We start from the raw sequence: 21,793 nt of genomic DNA, 5'->3' as shown, positions 1-21,793 counted from the left end.
GGTTAAAAATTAAAATTAATAAAAGTAAAATAAAATAAAAATAAAATAAAAATCACGACGTTTCGGAGGCAACACAAGCTTCCGTCTTCAGGTGGGACCGTCATAGCACGCTTGCTGTATCAAGTAAATGAGAAATTCCAAGAGATACTACCCCGTATATATACTGGTTGAGGGGGGGGGATGAGCCAGGACAGGCCCCCTGCAATTAGTGTATTATAATTCTCATAGGTGTTGAGCTTCGTGTTAAATCACTTTATTCCACTCGATAAAGGTTACTGTGAATGTGGGGTGGTTACCACAAATGATAATAGCCTGTAGCCCTCGTGTCATGGTGAGGTTATTCGAACGCGGTTTACTTGCGGAAGGATAGCACTCAAGGTCTAGGTGTAAAATACACGGCCCGCCACTATACCACACGCATGTAACACGTGTGTCGCATGCAAATGCCCGTGTGTGAAACTACTATGTATTTTGTACGACACACCACACACACGCATTTGTAACCCGGTGTTTCGCATGCATATGCCCTATGTATTCTCTTCGACGCATGCATGTGCCTATAGTTTTGTATTGAACGCCCGGAAAGGTTAGATGGAGGGGGGTAGTAGTAGTGTGTAGTTGTGCGTGTATGTATAGTGGTGTGTGTGTCAGTGGCGGCTCCTGCAAAATCTCTCAGGGGGGGCAAATGTCTGGATGATTGATAAGGATAAGGTCCACCCATGCAATGGATAAATTAACAGCTTAAGCATGTAAAGGCAACTTCACTTCTTTAATATTAATGAAAAATAAAGTGACTCTTACAATACATCTTGTTTGTTTCTATACTCACTATTATTACAATCCACTCAGTTTCTTTTATTAAAGATTCCACTAGGTGGTGACAAATAATATTGTTGACTGAAACGTGCTTACGTATGATGACGTAAGCACGTTAGTGCGAGCCCTCCCGGAAGCCATAGAGAATGCATTGGAGCGCCCGCCGTTCGAAAAAAAACATCTTTGAATGTAAGTCTATGGGAACACTCTGGGCGATTCTCAGCCGGAGTGAAATCGCCGAAAAAGAGGCGGTACTCCACAGAACGTGACATGACGCTGATTGGACTATATCCAGAGGTACAGTAACGGCTCGCGTAACTCTGTGGATTAATGACATTGGTGGTGCGTCGGCCAATCGCCCTAATGAAGAAACCGCCCCTGGTGTGTGTAGTAGTGGAGAGCGGTGGTGTAGCGGTTAGCGCGCTGCGCTACGAACCTGGCCACCCGGGGTTCGATTCCCGCTCACGGGCAACACCAGGGACGATTAATATGTACCGGTTCTGGGCCTCCCCTAGGTCGACTCAGCCTCAAATTAGTACCTTGGTGCGGTGTATCAACAACGCTACTGGGGAGGCAAAGGCGGCCGGGCGTGGTGTTGGCCGCCCACTCCTTCATGTGCCGTGCCGGCCTTTATAGGTGCTTGCTAACAGCACTTGCCCCTACAGTCTGTTACAGGCGATATGGGGAATCTTTGTCCTTTTCGTAGTAGTGTGTGTGTAGTAATGTGTGTCTGTGTCCGGCAAAACAACCCCCTACCTCCTTGTTGGTGTCGGATGGTAACGCTGCTTTCGATTGGCCCTCCCCGCATCTTACAGTTGACAAGCCGATGGTAAGTGGGACGGGTGCGAGGAGCTGGTAACCCCTCCACCTTCAATTTAATTACCACAAAACCACGTGAAAAATATCAAACTAAGCTTGCGTCGGAGACCCCGAGGGGACAGGCGTCAATGATGTCTCCTGGCCAAACCCCATTTGGCGGAGCCAGGAGACTGAATCCTTACCCTCGGGGTTCCTCCAGAAACAGCAAAAAGACACTGTGGGTGGCCACGTTTAATGTTCAAATGCTCACTGCGGAGGAGAGGCTGCCACGCCTCTGTCAGGAGCTGGAGCGGTACCGCCATGATTTCTGCGGTATTCAGGAGGTCTGGTGGACCGGCTCTGGCTCCTGACATCATGAGGGGCAGACAGTCCTCTACTCGAGGCAGAAGACTTTCAAACAACAGGTAGTGGCTCTTCTGATGAACAAAAGCATGAAGGGAGCGTGGGAACGTGGCGGTGAGGTGTGGGAAGCTGTAAGCCTCAGGCTACTTTTGGCTCGTCTTCCCATCAACCAGAGGGGAGGAGTGGTGGTCGTGGTTATTTATGCCCCCACCGAAGATGAACATCAGTAGGAGGGATGCAGGCAAGGCCGATGAGTCAGATGCCTTCTATGACAGATTGCCCTACATGACATCATAACACCAGTCTGGACTACTGGACGGGTCCCGCAGGATTGGAAGGATGCCCTGGTTGTCCCTCTCTTTTAGAAAGGGGACTGTACAGACTGTAACAACTACAGGGGCATCCAACTCCTCAGTGTGCCGGGAAATGTCCTGGAAAGGATTCTTCAACATCGTTTTGCTAGGTATGCTGAGGAGAGGCTTGCGGTGCCCCAATGCGGTTTCAGGAAAATGGCGGGCCTGCACAGATGCCATATTTTCTGTCCATCTGCTACAGCAGAGGTGTAGGGAATTCCCACAAGACCTACATCCTTGCTTTAATGACCTGCTCAAGGCCTATCATACCATCAGTAGGACTAGGCTCTGGGTTGTTCTACGAACCTGGAGCTTGCCACTAAGAGGTGGGGACTTACCATCAGCAGCACCAAATCTAAGCACCTGCCGGGGTATTTTGTACCATCGGACACTCCACCCCCACAACTCCCAATTGGTGATAGGGCAGTTGTTGGGTGAGAGTGGAGAGTTTCCTATACCTGGGCAGTGTGCTCATGACCGGCTCTAGTTTAACAGCAGAGGTCTCACTCCGAATCAGTCGAGCGGCATTATCTTTTCATCGGTTCTGTAACACGGTGTGGAAATTGGTCTGTCGCTCCGCACGAAGCTTCAGGTCTTCTCGGCCATAGTCATTCCCTCCCTTCTCTACGCTTGCGAAACGTGGACCCCCCTAATGGAACATCTTAGCCGGTTAGAAACATTTAGGCTGGCCTGCCTACGATCCATCCTGGGTTTAACCAGGCTGGATTGTGTGAGGAGCTCACAAATCCTTGAAAGATCTGGGCAAAGTCCCATCGGTGAGCTCCTCCGGCAGGCAAGGCTGCGTTGGCTGGGTCATGTAGCCCGCATGCCCAGCCACCGCATGCCTAAACAGCTTTTGTTCGGCCGGATCGAGGGGGCTAGACGGGCGCGGCACGGGCTGGAGAAGAGATGGAGTGATGTGGTACAGGAGGACGTGGAGCTGAGTGGACTTGCCGATGACCGGTACCAGCGGTGTCAAGATCGGCCTCGGTGGAGGAGGCTCGTGAAGGACGCTACTGGGCAGTTGGAGGCAGTCGCCCTCCAACAACAACGGAGGGCGGAGGAGCGACGCTCACAACAACGAGCGGAGCGCCGGGTGGCTAAAGCACAGCAAGTTGGCACAGTAGGGGGCACAGGTGGTGCATCAGCCAGTCATCTCGGTCATCTCGGTCAGTCGACCCGTGGCACCTGCTGGGTCTGCCCCGTGACCTCCTGCCGGCGGGCTTTCGACACTTCACGTGGCCTCAAGGTGCACTTGGCCTGGCACAAGCATCGTGGTGACGTCACCGCCACTTAGTGGCGAATGGCGGTTGTTGTTGTTGTTGTTGTAGTGCGTGTGTGTGGAGTATGTGTGTGTGTAGTGTATGTCTGTGTGTCTGTATGTGTGTGTGTGGTGTGTGTGTGTGGTGCGTGTGTGTGGAGTATGTGTGTGTGTAGTGTATGTGTGTGTGTCTGTATGTGTGTGTGTGGTGTGTGTGTGTGGTGCGTGTGTGTGGAGTATGTGTGTGTGTAGTGTATGTGTGTGTGTCTGTATGTGTGTGTGTGGTGCGTGTGTGTGGAGTATGTGTGTGTGTAGTGTATGTCTGTGTGTCTGTATGTGTGTGTGTAGTGTATGTCTGTGTGTCTGTATGTGTGTGTGTAGTGCGTGTGTGTGGAGTATGTGTGTGTGTAGTGTATGTCTGTGTGTCTGTATGTGTGTGTGTAGTGCGTGTGTGTGGAGTATGTGTGTGTGTAGTGTATGTCTGTGTGTCTGTGTGTGTGTATGTGTGTGCGTGTGTGGGGCGCCTAGAAACGGCTGCGTTTGTGTTGAGCCACTCTCCTCCATGTTGCTGCTTCTGTCAGGCCTGGCGCATCATCACCACCGCCACCACCGCGGCTTTGTGATACAACTTTCACTCACAAACAACAAACAAACAAGCGGCAACTGACGAGGATCAGCGACGAAGACAACAACAGCTGACGATTATCAACATCGAGATCGACATCGAAACACACAGAGGAGAGGAGGAGGAGAGAGGGGGGGGTGGAGATACAAAAAAAGTTTAAAAAAAGAAGTCCATCTCGGATATCGCCGTTTCGTTCGGGAACAACTCTTTGTAGTTTTTGTTTCGTTTAAACATTTCTTGAAGTAAGAAGCGAGGTTGAGGTGTGTGTGTGTGGGTTCTGTGTGTGTGTGTGTGGGGGGGGGGGGAGGTGGCATTGGAAAGCCACGTGGAGTCGTTTGCAGCCGATGGAAAGTGCGTCCATCATCACCCAAGTTTGCCGTGAAGATGACACCACCACGACGACAGAAAGAGGTCAGAAACATTGTTGCATCGTAAGAAGTGTTTTTAAAAAAAAAAAAAACTACAACTCGTTATGTGTGTGTTGTAATGAGTTGCCTCCCCGATGCGATGTAGAGTAAACATCGCTACTGTGGGGAGACAAAGGCGGTCGGGCGTGGTGCTGGAGACCAACCTCTCTGCCTTTATAGGTGCTCGCTAACAGCACTTGCCCCTTACTCTGTTAGAGGCTACACGGGGGATCTTTGTCTTTGTCAATGAACGGGGGAGCGGTGGCGCAGCGGTTAGCGCTACGAAGTCGCTGAGCCGGGTTCGATTACCGGCTCACGGCCAACATCAGTGACGATTTTCTGAGCCCTCCCCTAGGTCGACTCAGCCTCAAATGAGTACCTGGTGCGGCTGCGTAACACATCGCCACTGGGGGAGACAAAGACGGCCGGGCGTGGTGCTGGCCACCCACCCCCCCCCCACGTGTGCCACTGCCGGCCTTCATAGGCAACATTTGCCAACAACATTTGCCAACAACACTCTGTTGTTAGTGGCTGTACGGGGTAGATTTGTGTTAATTAGTACCCCGGTACGCTATGTAGTGAACATCTCCACTGGGGGAGACAAAGACGGCCGGGCTTGCGTGGTTGCTGGTTGTGTTTGTTTACTACTCGCGACTAACATCATAATCATCATCGTGGTGGTGGCTTGTGTGGTGGTGGTGGTCTTCGTGCCCACCACCACCACGTGGCGAGTGGTGAAAGTTCACCGTGAAATTCTAGATTTGAAGCTTTCGTGACTGCAAAGATTCATATTCTTAGGTTTTTTCGAAAAAACCCTAAGAATATTCACCGTGAAAGCCACAAAAAGGCCGAAGATGATCTGAGTGGAGAGGGTGGCCTGCGTGTAACTCGTTAGTCGTGGTGCTGCTGGTGGTGGTGGTTTGTGTAATTTGATGGTTTTATCGCGTTTAAATTGTATGAAAAAGGCAAAAGCTTTGCGGTGGTTTTGGTAAAGTGTGGCTTTTTGTTGTTTTCTGGGCCATGTTTGATACGGGCAATAATTGCCACGGTGCGTTTTGAAAGTTGTGTTTTGAAAATTGTGTTTGTTATGAAAGTTGCGTTTTGAAAGTTGTGTTTTTAAAGTTGTGTTTGAAAGTTGTGTTATGAAAGTTGTGTTTTGAAAGTTGTGTTTTGAAAGTTGTGTTTTGAAAGTTGTGTTTTTAAAGTTGCAGTTTGACAGGGAGCAGGGCTGAGCTGAGTCGTACACACGTGTCTGTGTGTTTGTGTGTTGTGTGTGTGTTGTGTGTTTGTGTTGTGTGTTTGTGTTGTGTGTTTGTGTGTTGTGTGTGTGTGTGTTGTGTTTGTGTGTTGTGTGTGACTCAAACGAGTAGCTGGTGTGCGATGTGTAAACATCGCCACTAGGGAGACAAAGGCGGCCGGGCGTGGTGCTGGCCACATCAGCACCACCCCCTCGTGTGCCGTGCCGGCCTTCATAGGTGCTCGCTAACAGCACTTGCCCCAGATTGTTGTGTTATAAGTAAACAACTCTACTCGTGTTTCGTTTATAACGTTTACCTTATTATTCATGTAAAGTTTGTAAACGAATGTTCATCTCGTGATAATTCGCGGGGGGGGGGGGGGTTGTTGTTTTGGTGTTCGTGTCTTTGATGTGGTGTTTGATTTGAACAATCCGTCCGTGTTAGTTCTGTTACGATACTTTTACCTGCATTGTTGACAATTCGTTGAGATATTTTGAAAGTCTTTTTTGTGTTGCGAATCTTCCCAGGAATGTTTAGTGTCTCTTGCGTAATTTGCGTTTGGTTTGTTGTGGTTTTTATTTGAAACGTGCATCTTATGTTTTGGTTATGGTGAGTTGTGTTTGTATGTGGGCTATACAATGTTTCTGTTTGATCAAATGATGTGTTCATGTTGTTTATCAATTTGTTTTTTTTTCAAGCCTGTCTGTCCAGGAGTGTGTATTTGTCTGAAAATGTGCTTGGTTTTGCTGTGTGTGGTTGTAAATGTGTTTGTCTCATACATATTTGTAGTAATGTGTAAGTGTATTGTCATACATATTTTTAGTAATGTGTGAATGTGTTTGTGTCTTAATACATTTGTGTAGTAATGTGTGAATGTGTTGTCATACATTTGTGTAGTAATGTTTAAATGTGTCTCATACATGTGTGTAATAATGTTGAAATTTGTTTGTGTTTCATACATTTGTGTAGTAATGTGTGAATGTGTTTGTCTCATACATGTGTGTAGTAATGTGTGAATGTGTTTGTGTCTTAATACATTTGTGTAGTAATGTGTGAATGTGTTTTGTGTTTCATATATTTGTGTAGTAATGTTTAAATGTGTGTCTCATACATTTGTGTAATAATGTTGAAATGTGTTTGTGTTTCATACATTTGTGTAGTAATGTGTGAATGTGTTTGTGTCTTAATACATTTGTGTAGTAATGTGTGAATGTGTTTGTGTTATATATTTGTGTAGTAATGTGTAAATGTGTTGTCATACATTTGTGTAGTAATGTGTGAATGTGTTTGTGTTTCATACATTTGTGTAGTAATGTGTGAATGTGTTTGTGTCTTAATACATTTGTGTAGTAATGTGTGAATGTGTTTGTGTTTCATACATTTGTGTAGTAATGTGTAAATGTATTGGCGTCTTAATACATTTGTGTAGTAATGTGTAAATGTGTCATACATTTGTGTAATAATGTGTAAATGTGTCTCATACATTTGTGTAATAATGTGTAAATGTGTTGTCATACATTTGTGTAGTAATGTGTAAATGTGTTGTCATACATTTGTGTCGTAATGTGTGAGTGAATGTGCCCGTATCCGTGTTAGCAATGCACGGTGAGTGTGGTGGTTTAACATTGCGTTTCTGTACATCTCTCTCGTCGTTTATTGTTTTTGTGTGAATGTGCCTCGTCTCTTAATATGCTTGTGTTTTTGTTCACACCTATTTGGATACAACACTTGTACAAAATTGTTCTCTGATATTACAATTACAATGTGTTTATATCACGTTACGGTCACCTACACGGGCCTGGCTTGCTTTGGGATATGTTTTTGTGTATTTCTGTGCCACGTGTATCTCTCAATATAATGTGGTCGCTTTGTAACACTGTGTGTGTCTCTGATATGTATACCCCGTGTGTTTATGTCTTTTGAAATGCTGGTGTTTGGTTTTATTGTTGGTGCGTGTGTGTTGCGTGTTGATGTGCACGCGTCAGCTCTGCTCACACGCCTTTTGTATGTCTCTGTTCATGTGTTTTTGTTCATGTGCCGTGTACAAACACGACACTTGCACACACCCATTCATAGACTCACGTGTGTGTATGTGGTGTGTGTGGGAACACACCCACACACACACCCACACACACACACGTGTGTGTACTCTAGAATAGTGTGATGTTGTACGGTACTCACTGCACCACTTAACTGCATTCTTATCGAGTGCAGGTACAGAACAAATATAGCACTACATACAAAAGACAAAGATCCCCCCCCCGTATATTCTCAACACATTGGTGGGGCAAGTGCTGTTTGCGAGCACCTATAAAGACCGGCACGGGGCACACGAGGGGGTGGGTGGGCAACACCACGCACGCCCGGCCGCCTTTGTCTCCCCAGTGGCGATGTTTGAGGCTGAGTCGACCTAGGGGAGGCCCAGGACCGGTTCAGATAATCGTCACTGCTGTTGTTGGTGAATGGAACTCTGTCCATAGCCGGGGTTCGTAGCGTAGCGCTAACCGCTGCCCCACGGCTCCTCACCCGACTACAACACAAAGACAAAGATCCCCCGTGTAGCCTTAAACAGACCTGAAGGGGCAAGTGCTGTTAGCGAGCACCTATGAAGTCCGGCACGGCACACGAGGGGGTGGGTGGGTAACACCACGCACGCCCGGCCGCCTTTGTCTCCCTAAGTGGCGATGTTTACACACCGCACAAGGTACTCATTTGAGGCCGAGTCGACCTAGAGGAGGCCCAGGACCGGTTCAGATAATCGTCACTGGGTGTTGGCCGTGAGCGGGAATCAAACTCGGGTCCCCGCCAGGTTCATAGCGCTAACCGCTATCCCACCGCTCCCCAAATTCCTCGAACACAGCATACACACATTACCATTCGTGACCCTACAATGCAATGTATATGAACGCAGACACATGTACATACACATCGTACTCGTCCGCACACACACACTTAGACTCCCACGTGCGCAACCACGATTAGAATGAGCGTTATCTTTCTACAAGATAGACCCGGGATGAATGACTTGGGTGGTGCAGTACAATTGGTGCATTGTGTGCCACCGATGGTTTTGTTGGAATCGATGCCTGGCATTTGTGTTGTAAACACACTGAGAAGCGAGGTCCACTTGAATAGTTCTTCGAACGATTTTTTTTTACGTGACCTTTGTCGTTTAAGTCGTCGTTCCCTTAGGGGCCATCCTTTTAGTCCGTACGCATGGAGTTGTGGGTTAACCCAGATGCGTTCGCTTGTGTATGGGGAGGTCTACTGACAATGTTTGTACACATAGGAAACGGGGGGGGGGGGGGGGGGGTGAAGCCTCGATAATAATTTTTCTACATTGGCCTTCAAATGAGTTAGATGGTCCGGCGGTGGACTATCTGTTTGCTTGAACACGTTAATATTATTAATCTTTGATCGTTTCTGCGTGGATTAAATATCGGCCGTTCTATAGGATTCAGGGTGGGGGTGTAAAAAGTCCACGTGCGTACAGGGAGCGGGGGTCAAGTTTTGACAGATTTGTGCGGACCGACTCAATGGATGATGGCCCCTTAGGGGTTTGACTGGCATTTCGTGTGGTCCGCGTGCATTGATGTTCACGGCATTTCTCATTGGGCGCTTTGCGGTTTTAACCCAGAAAACATCGCCGATGTTGACTCACAACAAGCCGAACCATTCTCAGGAAATCCTCGTGTGTGTTGGTGGCGGTGGGCATTCGCGTTTTCAAACCGCAGAAACCTCAAGAGAATTGTGAGCGATTTGCAATCGTTTACAGGTGGGTTTGGTGGCTTCCACATCACGCATTGGTGGTTTGATGGGCCGGTGTTACCTTGTGCTGAGCATTTTTCATCCCATCGGTTTGTATTGTTCATGCCAACAACCTGTGATTGTTAACACGTAGGCTCTACCGATCAATATTCATAATATAGTTTTGTTTTGGGTTAGATCGCGTAAATATAAATGTTGCCATTAAACCTGCCAACACCCGACACAGCCAGTTACAAACCTCACCAATTGGCTGTGTCGGGTGGTGGAGGGTTGAACGACACATTTATATTTACGCGATTGAACCAACCCAACAAAAAACCTACATTATGAACCTGTGACTTGTTAAGTCTCTCGGAATGTGGACTTGTCTCTCTCATCTCGTCGGCTCACGGAAGCGAAAGCAGCGTTGAGCTCGCGATAATAAAGCGCTCGGCGTGAAGACCACCGTGCTAGTGACACGTGGCTCTCAACGTGCACATAGCCTGGCACAAACGTCGTGGTGACGTCAAGTCGTCGCCACTTAGTGGCGAATTGCGGTTGTTATCGGCTGAGAGTTGTCGTGCTTGCAAAAGCCACCTTTTACCGACCAGCTCTGACCAGCAGTGGTGAAGTATGGTCCAATAATCAACCACGATGACCAGCGTGATGTGGGGAGAGGCCTTCATCCAGCAGTGGATTGATTGTTTACAAAGGGCAGCACATGCACACGTGTTTTGGTATATTATTATGCAGTGTTTTTGGACATTGCGTATTTTTTTTACCCATGAATGTTAAGAGGTTTCTGAAATCCGAATGACAGTGAAAAGAAAAAACCCTTACTCAAACCCGTTGGTGTCCTGATTGGACACATTTAAGGCTTTGTTTACAACTAAATACAGCGCATCATGTCGGATTTTGTCAATGTAAAACTGTTGATTTGTCAGTTAAAAAGTGTTCACATCATCTAAACATCTTCCCAGTGTGTCCCCAAGGCAGCAACACTCTCACGTTCAGTCGCAACTGCTGTGCTGCAACACTATTATCACATGGTCACTGGGAGTTGTCATATGAGACAACTCCACTAGCCTGGTCAGTGCAGGTTGACACGTATGTTGAATTTCTTTCACACCGTACGTAGCCAACCGTGCTAATTGGAGGTGCAGTGTTGAGTCTATGGGTTAATGTTGAGTCTATGGGTAGTGATAGTCTATGGGCAGTATGTATGTTGAACTTCTTAAACACCGTACGTAGTCAACCGCGCTAATCAGAGGTGCGGGAGGAAGGACAATAAACTAAACACAAAAAGCAGTTTTAAAGAAATACGTTTTCAATCTAAATTTACAGGCCTGTGTTAAGTAGTACAATAGGTTTTACTGCTCTGCCCTTAGCTGAGAATGTAGCCCCTGATAAAGAGTCTTTGACACGCTGTTTTATGCATGGTGGACACCCATTTTAAGAAACTTTATGTTTCTGTATAGACCAGTGTCCTGTATTGACCAGTGTCCTTCATTGCAAGGCCCGTTGGCAGCCCCTGGCGGCCCCTGACAATACACAACATGTGAAAACACACCTCCCCCATCATCATCATGCTGCTGTCAAGCCCCAATTGTTTCAAATGTGTGTGGCGGCCTTCACAACTGATGTCTTATTGGTGAAATTGCCCCCCCCCCCTGAAAATTTGTGAAAAGCACTGTTAGATTTTTCATATTTCGATTTTGATATTAATGGTGCTACAAATCCCCCAAAACAATTTAAAAAAGTTAATCAATCGCATGGTTAGCAAAATTATAATTACATTTATCCAAATTATTACAAGAGCATTTTGGTAATTGCTACAAATGATAAAGCTTAAAAGTATAATGGAAAACAGTCCAGTATTGCATTTGTGAAAAGATTATTTCGCCTTTCATAGATAATGCAAAGCGCACATGATGTGCTGTACTTTAATATAAACTGGTATGGATATGTAATGATATATTTAGCATTATTATCATGCAGTCTGATGAAGTGTGTTTATTTTCTCAAGCTTATTGCAATGCATAAATTGAAGGAATGTTTTCTCAAAGTTACCTACTGTACTGTATTTAGAAACATCCAGTATTATTTTTTTAGAAATTTTTAACTTATAATGTTTTGACTTACATTTTTTACGTATACATAATCCCGGTAAGAGCATCGTCGAGAGATGAATACGTTCCCACGGTAAACATAAGATTCCATTTGCCATGAAGTCATGTGTTTTGGCCCGCATGACAGTAATCACTCGCATATTTGGCATTTTAACATTTACGCCGCCTCTTTCGCAACCACTCGGGTCGTCCGCTGGCGTCAGCGGATGACCGCTTTAGTGAAGGACACCTCGGAGGTGTTGGTGTTACGTGGGCACAAGTTTTATACATCACAAACGCTGGCGACTGGCGATTGTTCAGTGTCAGAGTGCTTCCAACTGGCACCGGTGAGGCCCTGGGTTTGAATCCAGGTTTCAGCCGGCTGTGATTTAATATCAGGATTGTCAGGTTGGTCCACTAATGACTGCTACAACAACAACAAAAAATCCTCGCATTTCCTTTTTGGCTAAATTCCACCTTTGAGAATAGAAAAAAATATCTCAGTCTGACTGTTCATGGGACAAATAAAACTGTAAAAGGGCCGGTGGAACAGGGCTTGCCCCCTGCCATGGAGAGCAGAGGGTCTCGTGGAGGGATCTCGGAGATATCGCTGCGGTATCTACTTCTGGGGGTCATTCTCTAACATAAAGCGGATGTGACACTAATAAAACAATTGAGATACAGCGGTTTGCTTTCAATTCCAAATGGAGTAAGGCAGAAATGTTGACGTGACGTTTTTGGCTATAATTTTCATCGTAACTGCACGCCGTGGCCTTTGTGCCACAAATGTTTAAATTGTCAAATTGTAGCCAAACAGTGCACAGTGATGTAATCTATTTGCCCGTTGAGAGAAGCCCAATATAGTCTCAACAGCCCTACTTCAGAAGGGTCCTGCATTGTGATGTAAATTGGAGCCCCTAAAAATCATATAAAACACACTACGAACGGTTAACACTCAAAAGTTCTGTACAGATGGATTCAAGAGTGAATGTCTTAACTGGCAGAATTAACATGGCAGCTTTAACCTATAACACCTGGTATACTCAGGCTGGTTGCCCAATTACAAGTGCCAACATTCATGGCGAATTGGTCACGGGCGTTAACGATGCCGAGCTTGGCAATGGACGGCTTGGTGTCGGTGGGTGTCGGGGGAACGTTATGTACCTCTGTGCGCAAAGGTCGTAGTACAGAGACACTGTTTCACATTGAACTTAGCCCATCTTCAAGTACTCTAAAGAATGTTTTAAGTGTCAAAAGTACGTGCAAGAAAACCTCCACTGTTTTGTCGTGTTTTGTTTCACCCCCCCCCCCCCCCAATTTAAAACCTGCAGCTACGTAATGCCGTCAGCTTTGTAATGGGAATCTTTCCCAGATGATGACATCGCAGATGTAGAGTTTTTCTCATTTTTAGAAGCTGCTCGTTAGCCACCGTAGGGGCACAACTTTTAACGTCCTTTTAAATATTGTTCATCTCATTCTGGGGGTAAGCTTTAAAAGTCTCATTGTGGGAAGATGCCAAGTTAAGTGGAAAACAAATGTAATGCGAATTACTATAATTGGTTTATTACCCTTTTATCTGGCAATAAAACTGACACCTTTTTTTACAAGGAGTCATGTTTGCATTGACCACAATACCTGCAGTCGGAATTCAAACAAAAAACACAACTCTGATAATGTATGCACTGTCCTTGAAATTGTTTGGTCCACACCCGAGACAGCTATCCTTAGAGCCTAGTCTCACATGGTGTTGGACCAGATGACGCCAAAAGGTGCATTCTGACTGCAGGTATTGTGGTCAATGCAAACATGACTCCTTGTAAAAAAAAGGTGTCCGTTTTGTTGCCAGATAAAAGGGTAAAAAAACAATTATCATATTTTGCTACTGGCAAATGAGGTTCCAATGGTGTAATGCGAATTATGTTTTAGGTGCAGTCATTGATAACCCTCGTTGGCGCTCGCTCCGGACCCTGACCTCTGTGCCGCCATACAAACTCAGCTGCTGTCGTTTGAATTTGACAAAAGTTGTGCTTTGTGATTGGTGCTTTTTGAAATACACATTTGTGGCGTGACACCACTTGGGTTTAACCCAAAGGGGACCGGGTCTTTTACTTTGCCAGTTGGGGAAGCCTTCGACCAGCAGTTAATAGACCATGGCTGGTGATGATAATTTTATCATCACCTTGCTTGGTTCACATAATGTCTTAACCAGGCATATAAGCCCTCGCTAAACTGTCTGTTCTTTGTATCTCTGTACAGTCAGTCCACTGCTTCATGAATGATTGGCTCACCACACCAGGCAGGTGACAGAGGGACGTATTAGACTCTACTTCACCACAACAGTCGGTGCCGTTTGGTGCAGGTTGGGATCATTAAGGTGGCACCATAGAAGTACAGTGCAATGTATTTTTCTTGCACTGCCCTCCATGCAGCCCTGTAATCTTTAGCCAATAAAAACCTGTCATAGCTTTGGTAACTGTATGGAAGGTTATCCATGCGTTATCCGGGCTAGAATATCCTTCCTGCTGAGGTTCCAAGGTCTGACAAGATTGGGCGAATTCCAGATGATTGAGTTCATGGGCCTGAACTTCTGCACTGTGTTTCGGTTGTCCCCTTTGTGTGCTGTTTCCACGTTTTGTGTTGTTGTACAGTCTGTTCTATTTGTATTGTCTGTCTCTGTGTAGTCTTTCTATGTTGTTGTAGGCTGTATCTCACTGTATCTCACTTGTTTTTGGCTCTTTTGCGTCGTCAAACGCCTTTCTGACCAAGTGGCCTCAAGGGAATATATTTCCATAACATTTTCATAAATCAACAATGAGCTACATTCATCCTCGCACTTTTCCAAGGATGGTATCGCGAGCGATTGATTAATATACATGATGCCCCCCCCCTCCTCTGCTTAAGGAACTGTGGTAAATGTTTTTTTCCTTAAATGCCCTTTAGAGAATATGGGGGAATACATGAATCTGCTTACGGTGAAATGATTGTATGAATGCATGTGGAATTTATGAAGGCCACTTGAAGTTGAGAAGCCAGGTAATGCAGGGCGATGAATTTATGGACGCCGCAGTAAAATAATGAAGGAGTATAGAAAAAAATTAACCCGTAAAAACAAAGTTTTTCACTATAAATCCTTTATATGCGTGAAGGCTAGATTCCTCTCGTCCTCTGGCTTGAGATGGCTGCCACCTACAGGTCAGATGATTGTCTGCCAGTATTAAGCAATTGGTAATTAAATATTTAATTTGTTTTCCCTAAACAGTGTAAAATTTTGGAAAAAAATTTTCACGAAAATTAATTGTCACGCACAACGAGTCTGTGTGGAAAATATCAGCTCGATTGGATCACGGGAAGTGGGTTAAAAAACTACCGAAAGATTTGCACGGTCGTAAGCAAGCAAGCACGCAAGCACGCAAGCAAGCGAACTTAATATAAAGGATTTGATTTCAAAACGTCTACACATCTCGCAATCCGCTTATTCAACGTGTTAACACTTACATTTCGATTTAAAGCTTTCGTGACTGCAGGGATTCATATTCTTGATTCTTTCGGTAAAGTCCTTGTAGAAGGGAAATAATAAAATATTTTTTAAATAATGTTTTATTATATTTATTTTATTATTTCCCTTCTACGTGACTTTACCGAAAGAACCAACAATATGTGTTAACACTTTTACTCTGTAAACTATGGAGCCATCGCGTTCACAAGGTAAGAAGGACATGAGAAGTATGTTTGGGGTGCCTGTAAATGGATTTCCGTTTTCCACGTGGAGAACGCGAGCGAGAGGCATCGGGAAATGGAAGAGCGCAGGATACCCCCAGTGGTTGGAATGTTAAACAAAACGCAGCGCACAACAAATTTCCAAAGCGTAAAGTTAAATATGTTGATTTGAAGCTTTCGTGGCTGCAGGAATCCATAGTTTTTGGTTCTTTCGGTAAAGTCACGTAGGTATAAAATAAATCACGACGTTTTGGGTGGGAAAACATGCTTTTCCACCTGATGAAAGCATGTTTTCCCACCTGCTGTTGGACGCTTGTGTTGTGCCCGAAACGTCGTGATTTATTTTATTTTATACCTACGTGACTTTACCGAAAGAACCAAAAATAGTATATTCTTGGTTCTAATAAAATAATAGAAATATAAGAAAAAATATTTTTAGGGATTCATATTCTTGGTTCTTTCGGTAAAGTCACGTAGAAGGGAAAAAAAATTGTGTTTATTATTGTATTATTTCCCTTCTACGTGACTTTACCGAAAGAACCAAGAGTATGAATCCCTGCAGTCACGAAAGCTTTAAATCAAAACCAAAGGGTATGTTAAATATGTTGTCAGTGGTTTAGACTGCACCACCATTGGGGGACGTATGGTGTGGTGTGGTTGGGACAGTGAGAGTACTTCAGCACACTGGTAAGTGTGGGTTGGTGACAATACCCAAAGTATCAAATTCGTATACAGATGGAGCGGTGAGGTCAGCTCGTGCGCAAGGGGCTAGATCAGGGGTCGGCAACAAAACTAAGAAGAGCCACTTTTTAAATCCTTTATATTAAGTTCGCTTGCTTGCTTGCTTGCATGCTTGCTTGCTTACGACCGTGCAAATCTTTCGGTCGTTTTTTAACCCACTTCCCGTGATCCAATCGAGCTGACATTTTCCACACAGACTCGTTGTGCGTGACAATAAATTTTCGTGAAAATGTTTTTCCAAAATTTTACACTGTTTAGCGAAAAAAAATGTATTACCAATTGCTTAATGCTGGCAGACAATCATCTGACCCATAGGTGGCAGCCATCTCAAGCCAGAGTACGAGAGGACTCTAGCCGCCACGCATATAAAGGATTTATAGTGAAAAACTTTGTTTTTACGGGTTAATTTTTTGCGAATTCGGTAACGAATAAAAAAAAAACCTCAACATTTAACGGCCCGCGATGTACCGCTTGGTGAATACGAGGTGATATTGGTGGTCTTGAATAAATAAATCACGTCTCACGATGAAGCGGCCCTTGAAGAGCCACCGCATGCGGTTTCGGAGCCGCTGGTTGTCCGCCCCATTGGGCTTGATGGAATGTGGCATCGCGTGACCATGTGGGGATGGTGACGGCATGGGGGGGGGGGGGGCTCTATCCAGCAGTGGATAAATCGTAACTTATGGTATCAGTAATACATTAAACGGGCTTGTTCGATATAATATGACCTGTTCATATAAATGATAACCCCCAGATGACTGATCAAGCCTTGCATTTTGACAATGACACACAATACCCAAGTGCACAATAAAATGTGTCGGTGCAGCCCTGCGATAACTTGCTCGTGCCACTTGCTGGTAGAAGGGCCTCCACCGGGGGGGGGGGGGGGGCTATATAGAGCCCTTTTAGTGGAAGGTATTTGGCCTACTCTTCCATGTTGGACAGATGTCTTGGAAGGGTTAATATTTGGCCTACTTTTCCATGTTGGCCAGATGTTTTGGGAGGGTTAAGTGTGCCCACATTTTTTTTTACAATTTAAAAATTTTTAATTTAGTATTTTCTTTTTCATAAGCGACCTAGCCACAATTGATATCTCAACAAAGTGGCCCATCATTTCGACATTAATAGCACCAAAACTGATCTAAATAATCTCAATGCATGTTTATAAATGTGGGAAAATCCACACGACCACGGGGAGAGAGACATGCAAACTCCAAATATATACAGGTGTCAGGTTCGGGATGGAACCCACAACCTCCTGTATACCACGCGAGGTAGTTGTCATCTCGTCACTGTGGCGCCCAAACACAAGAAGGATGAGGGGGCGGGGGTGGATTTTAAGGAACGTGCTCTATGTGTCAACCGCCGTGAATGAATATGTACTGCAGCACATCTTCATATACCACATCTTTATTTACAATGTACATTTCACAAGTTTCACCTGCCCCATAGTAATGCAGATTGCAGAAGCGTTTTAGCTCTCGTCTGATATCGGCCAAGTACTGATAAGGTAAAATGGGCTGGTTGCAGTGTGGCTCGTGATTATTTTAATTGTTTATTGTGGACCGGTAGGGCGCCATCCAATTAGTACATATGGATGGAGGGAAGCGGGGAGGGGGGTAACCCAAATGCGTACGCTTGCGTTTTGGGAGGTCTACTGACAATGTCTGTACGCATAGGAAACGGCGGGGGGGGGGGGGGACGGTGAAGCCTCGATAATAATGCAGCCGGCGGTGGACTATCTGTTTGCTTAAACACGTGAATATTATGAATCCTTGATGGTTTTTGTGTGGATTAAATATCGGCCGTTCTATAGGATTCGGGGGGGGGGGGGTGCTTCAAACGTACGTACGCAGGGGGGGGGGTGTAAAAAGTACGCGTGCCTACAGGGAGGGGGAGAGGGGTCAAGTTTTGACAGATTTTTGTGTACGTACACAATGGATGGCCCCTGGGTATCACGTGAGTGAGGTTATGCCCTTGCGGCGGCTACTAGGAGACGCTGGGGAGATGCCCCTCTGGAGTTAAACAAAGCCGCGTGCATTGTCTGTTACGTACGAACCGATGCGGGGGATGCACCACATCGCCGCAAAACTTCCCGTCCGCTGACCATCGTTAACGTCGTCATTGTCATCCCGAGAGAAGTTTGTTTTCGGTGTTCGAAAAAGTAAGTAACCTCGTGATCATCGCCAGTCATAGTTCTCATGAGTTCTGTGTTTGTGAAAGGTGTCTTACATGGGAGTGCGTACAGCCTGCAATCGTGGCGCGTAACAGGTGTTTTTTATGGGCATAAATTCAAATGAAACGTATCCAAAAATGTGCATGTTCGTCACAGAATGACTCCACATCATTGCAGGTGAGAGGAGTTCTACTCTGAATATATTTAAAGAATGATGTAAAAAATAAGTACATTTCTGAAATTGTGTAAAAATTGAAAAGCCATACGGAGCTCAGACAACTCATATAATAATAATAAATGAAAATCAATTGTTCAGCTCACAATACAAGCGCCGACTGCGCGTCTTAAAATCTATTATTCATAATGTTTGGAATTACATGTAAATGTTACCTTTTAAGCAAATGGAATAAATGAAGCAACAGACAATGCACAGCGAATTAGATGAACAGTGCAAAGGAGAAGGAACAAACGAGAGAGAAATAATTTACTCTTGAATTGAATCACGATCCTGGATTGTGGTCATGCAGCTGACTCGGCCGTGGCTGCTGAGCCATCTTGGCACTTCCATGTCCATTACTAAATTTAGTTTTGTTTTTGAAATCTTACTTCCTTAAACGTCTCAAGATTGTCGAAGGGGTACGTATTAATAGACGTTTAGTTATAAATACAAGTTAACGTGTTTTATTTACTGCCGGTAACTGATGCAGCGAGTCACGACGTTACTGTACTCCATTTCCCTGTCTTGTAGGCCCCTCACTGTGTTTGTGTCACAACTGCGTGTGATCGAGCGCAAGGAATTCATCCTCGCTCGCTTCTCGTTCGCACGCACGCACGTCTGTTGAACTTCGTCAGCTGATCGGTTTGCCTGTCGACTTGTTTGGGGGCACGTGAGCTCACTGAAGTCCACCGGCCCTCGATGAGTGAGGACCCAGCGAATGATGAAACTTGTGTGCACGTTAAAAACTCGCATGTATATGTATGTTGTACTTCTTTCGCACCGTGCGTAACCAACCGTGCTAATGAGTGATGCGTGCAGGGACAGGCGGGAGGAGGGGGATGGACAACAAACTAAACGTGTCTCCCCCCCCACCCCCTTTGTCTCTCTCGCTCTCCCTTTTGCACACAGTGAGCGTGCAGCAGCTGCCGCAGCAGCAGCAACAGCAGCCTTCCCGCGGCGGCTCGGGCAAGAAGAAGCCTCGCGGACGCGGGATCTTCCGCTCGCTGCTCTGCTGCCTGCGGCACACCGAGAGCCCCGAGCGGAGGGATGCGCCGGCCAATGGGGCCGGCGTTGGGCCCGGCACGGGCAACAGCTTGGGCTCCGGCGCCGGGTTGCTCGACGAGAACGGGTCCATCGCGAGAGCGTCGTCGTACGAGGTAAAACCTATTGAACTATTTTCTATTTTATTTTACCAGGTAAGGCCACCAATGATGGCCCAACGAAAGTGGCTCACGTGGAAATGTGTTCGTAGCCAAATAATGTAAACGCACGTTGATTCTTAACTGTGGAGGGAAAAACCGGAGGACCCGGAGAAAAATCTACGCGACCACGGGTAGAGAGAGATGCAAAATCCAAATATACAGGCGTCGTGGTCGGGATAAAACCCACGACCTCCTGTGTACCAGGCGAGGTAGTTAACATCTCGCCACCGTGGCGCCCAGGTTTGGGCAGGGGCACGTTTCACAACGCGGTCGCGGGGATTCCCTTCCGTGCTCTTCCGTCGACGTTGTAGGAGAAGTCGTTATTACAGGTGGGGAAAAGACTTGCCAGTTTTTGTTGCGACTCTGTGAGCATGTTGATGGGACTGAAGCTGGAACGTCGGTGGTACAGAGGTACACTTGTTGGGGGGTGGGGGTGGCAGGGGGGGGAGGGGCATGGGGGTGGAAAGGGGGGAAGGGGCAAATGCCCCACCCTTCCGCCTTACAACGTTATACATCCTCGACCATTTTTGATAAAAAAAATCATAAATCTAACATTGTAAATTTTACATCTTGAGGTATATTTATGTTTGGATACATGTAATATGTATGTCCGTTTTGGCATAAAATGACCACATGGCTTGAAATGAAACTTATTTCTGACTCAAGTACTCTTCATAAGGAAGCAATTTTCTCCTGTCTGAAATGTTTATCTGGGTGTAGCCGCTGATCGGTGGTGATATGCTCCCAGTAAATATTCATCGTAAGCTGTAGCCAGGTGGGTCACGGAGCTAAAGAACATGTCAGACCTACTCGAGTTGGAAAGCGGCCCTAAAAGATAGGTATCGGGGAACTACTTCTCATATCCCTCCAAGTGAACGCTGGTGCACAAATTAGGGGGCAGCACTTTCCCCGCACCGTACGTGGCCAACCATGCTAATCAGAGGTGCGGGGGAAGGACAAGAAATTAAACACGCTTCAAGAAAATGTTTACCCGTAACAGTCACAATTATTTTTAAAAGTCTCAGAACTAGAATTTTGTCACGTGAAGTGAAAAAGCTAATGTAATGCGATTCGTTTTTTTGTGTGTGCGGTCATTGGTCACCGAGCTGAGACCATCACAACTCCATGACACCCGAGAATCTGGTTTAATCACAGACAGCTGCGCCTGGCTGCCAAACTCGGGATCTCAGCCGGGCCAACTTGGCGTTCTTGACGATGTCTGAGCCACCCGGGCACCGACATTACAATTATCTTGAGTTTACGGTTTAAAAGAAAACATACCATGTTGGCTATGTGCATACAATTTATAATTTGTCACTATTGTATGCTTTGATAAGATCATTGGCTTTTTATGGGATTTGGTATAAAAACAAAATGGCAGGCAGCTCCCCTCCAATCAGAATGCTGCGTCAGGGAATCAACCGGAACCATCACTAGAAGCAGCTACGCTTTCTTCCCTAAAATTGCACGCTCGTAAGAAAACACCCAAAAAAAAAAACCAGCGACAACAAAAAACACAACAACTCTTTCCTGTTAGTAACGTCCTGCTTGCTTTTGTTTCTCTCAATGTCCAAACGCAAACGCAGCCGACCAGTAAGTACCTCCTGAGCGAAGTGCGGCCGGGCGACGCCGGTCGGATCTGCGTGGTGATCGACCTTGACGAGACGCTGGTTCACAGTTCCTTCAAGGTGAGACGTTTACCGCCCTGACATTCCCTAGCTTCACGGTAAGAAGCAGTTTTTTTTTTAAACAACAACAACTCGGATTTAAGAGCATGAACAGCCCCCAACACGTTCGCCAATAGCGCTGCCCTAAAAGGAGAGAAGCTGTTGTACGATTATAGGCAATGTCAGGCAGTGGTTCTTTTTAATTGCACGTAGGTCAAGTACGGGACACTGCCTGACACATCACCTATTTCGATTTAAAGCTTTCGTGACTGAAGGGATTCATCTTCTTGGTTCTTTCGGTAAAGTCACGTAGAAGGAAAAAAATAAAATAATAAAACTGAAACATAATAAAATAAT

At 45.7% G+C, this 21,793-nt stretch overlaps 1 protein-coding gene across 1 annotated transcript in view; it reads left to right on the top strand.

The window, feature by feature from the left end:
* Window positions 1-4,036: 4,036 nt before the first annotated feature.
* Window positions 4,037-21,793, top strand: part of LOC133349709 (carboxy-terminal domain RNA polymerase II polypeptide A small phosphatase 1-like) — a 37,315-nt gene continuing 19,558 nt past the window's right edge. Inside the window, exons 1-3 of the mRNA XM_061563386.1 lie at window positions 4,037-4,627; window positions 19,477-19,724; window positions 21,356-21,457. Coding sequence (XP_061419370.1) covers window positions 4,561-4,627; window positions 19,477-19,724; window positions 21,356-21,457 — 417 coding nt within the window. The 5' untranslated portion in view covers window positions 4,037-4,560. The remainder of the gene's footprint in view (window positions 4,628-19,476; window positions 19,725-21,355; window positions 21,458-21,793) is intronic.

This window comes from Lethenteron reissneri, chromosome 31 (assembly GCF_015708825.2).
Source record: "Lethenteron reissneri isolate LAM-NWPU_2019-01 chromosome 31, ASM1570882v1, whole genome shotgun sequence".
Taxonomy (NCBI): Eukaryota; Metazoa; Chordata; class Hyperoartia; order Petromyzontiformes; family Petromyzontidae; genus Lethenteron; species Lethenteron reissneri.
Note: the sequence above shows the minus strand (reverse complement) of the source record. Positions and strands in the feature narration are given on the sequence as shown.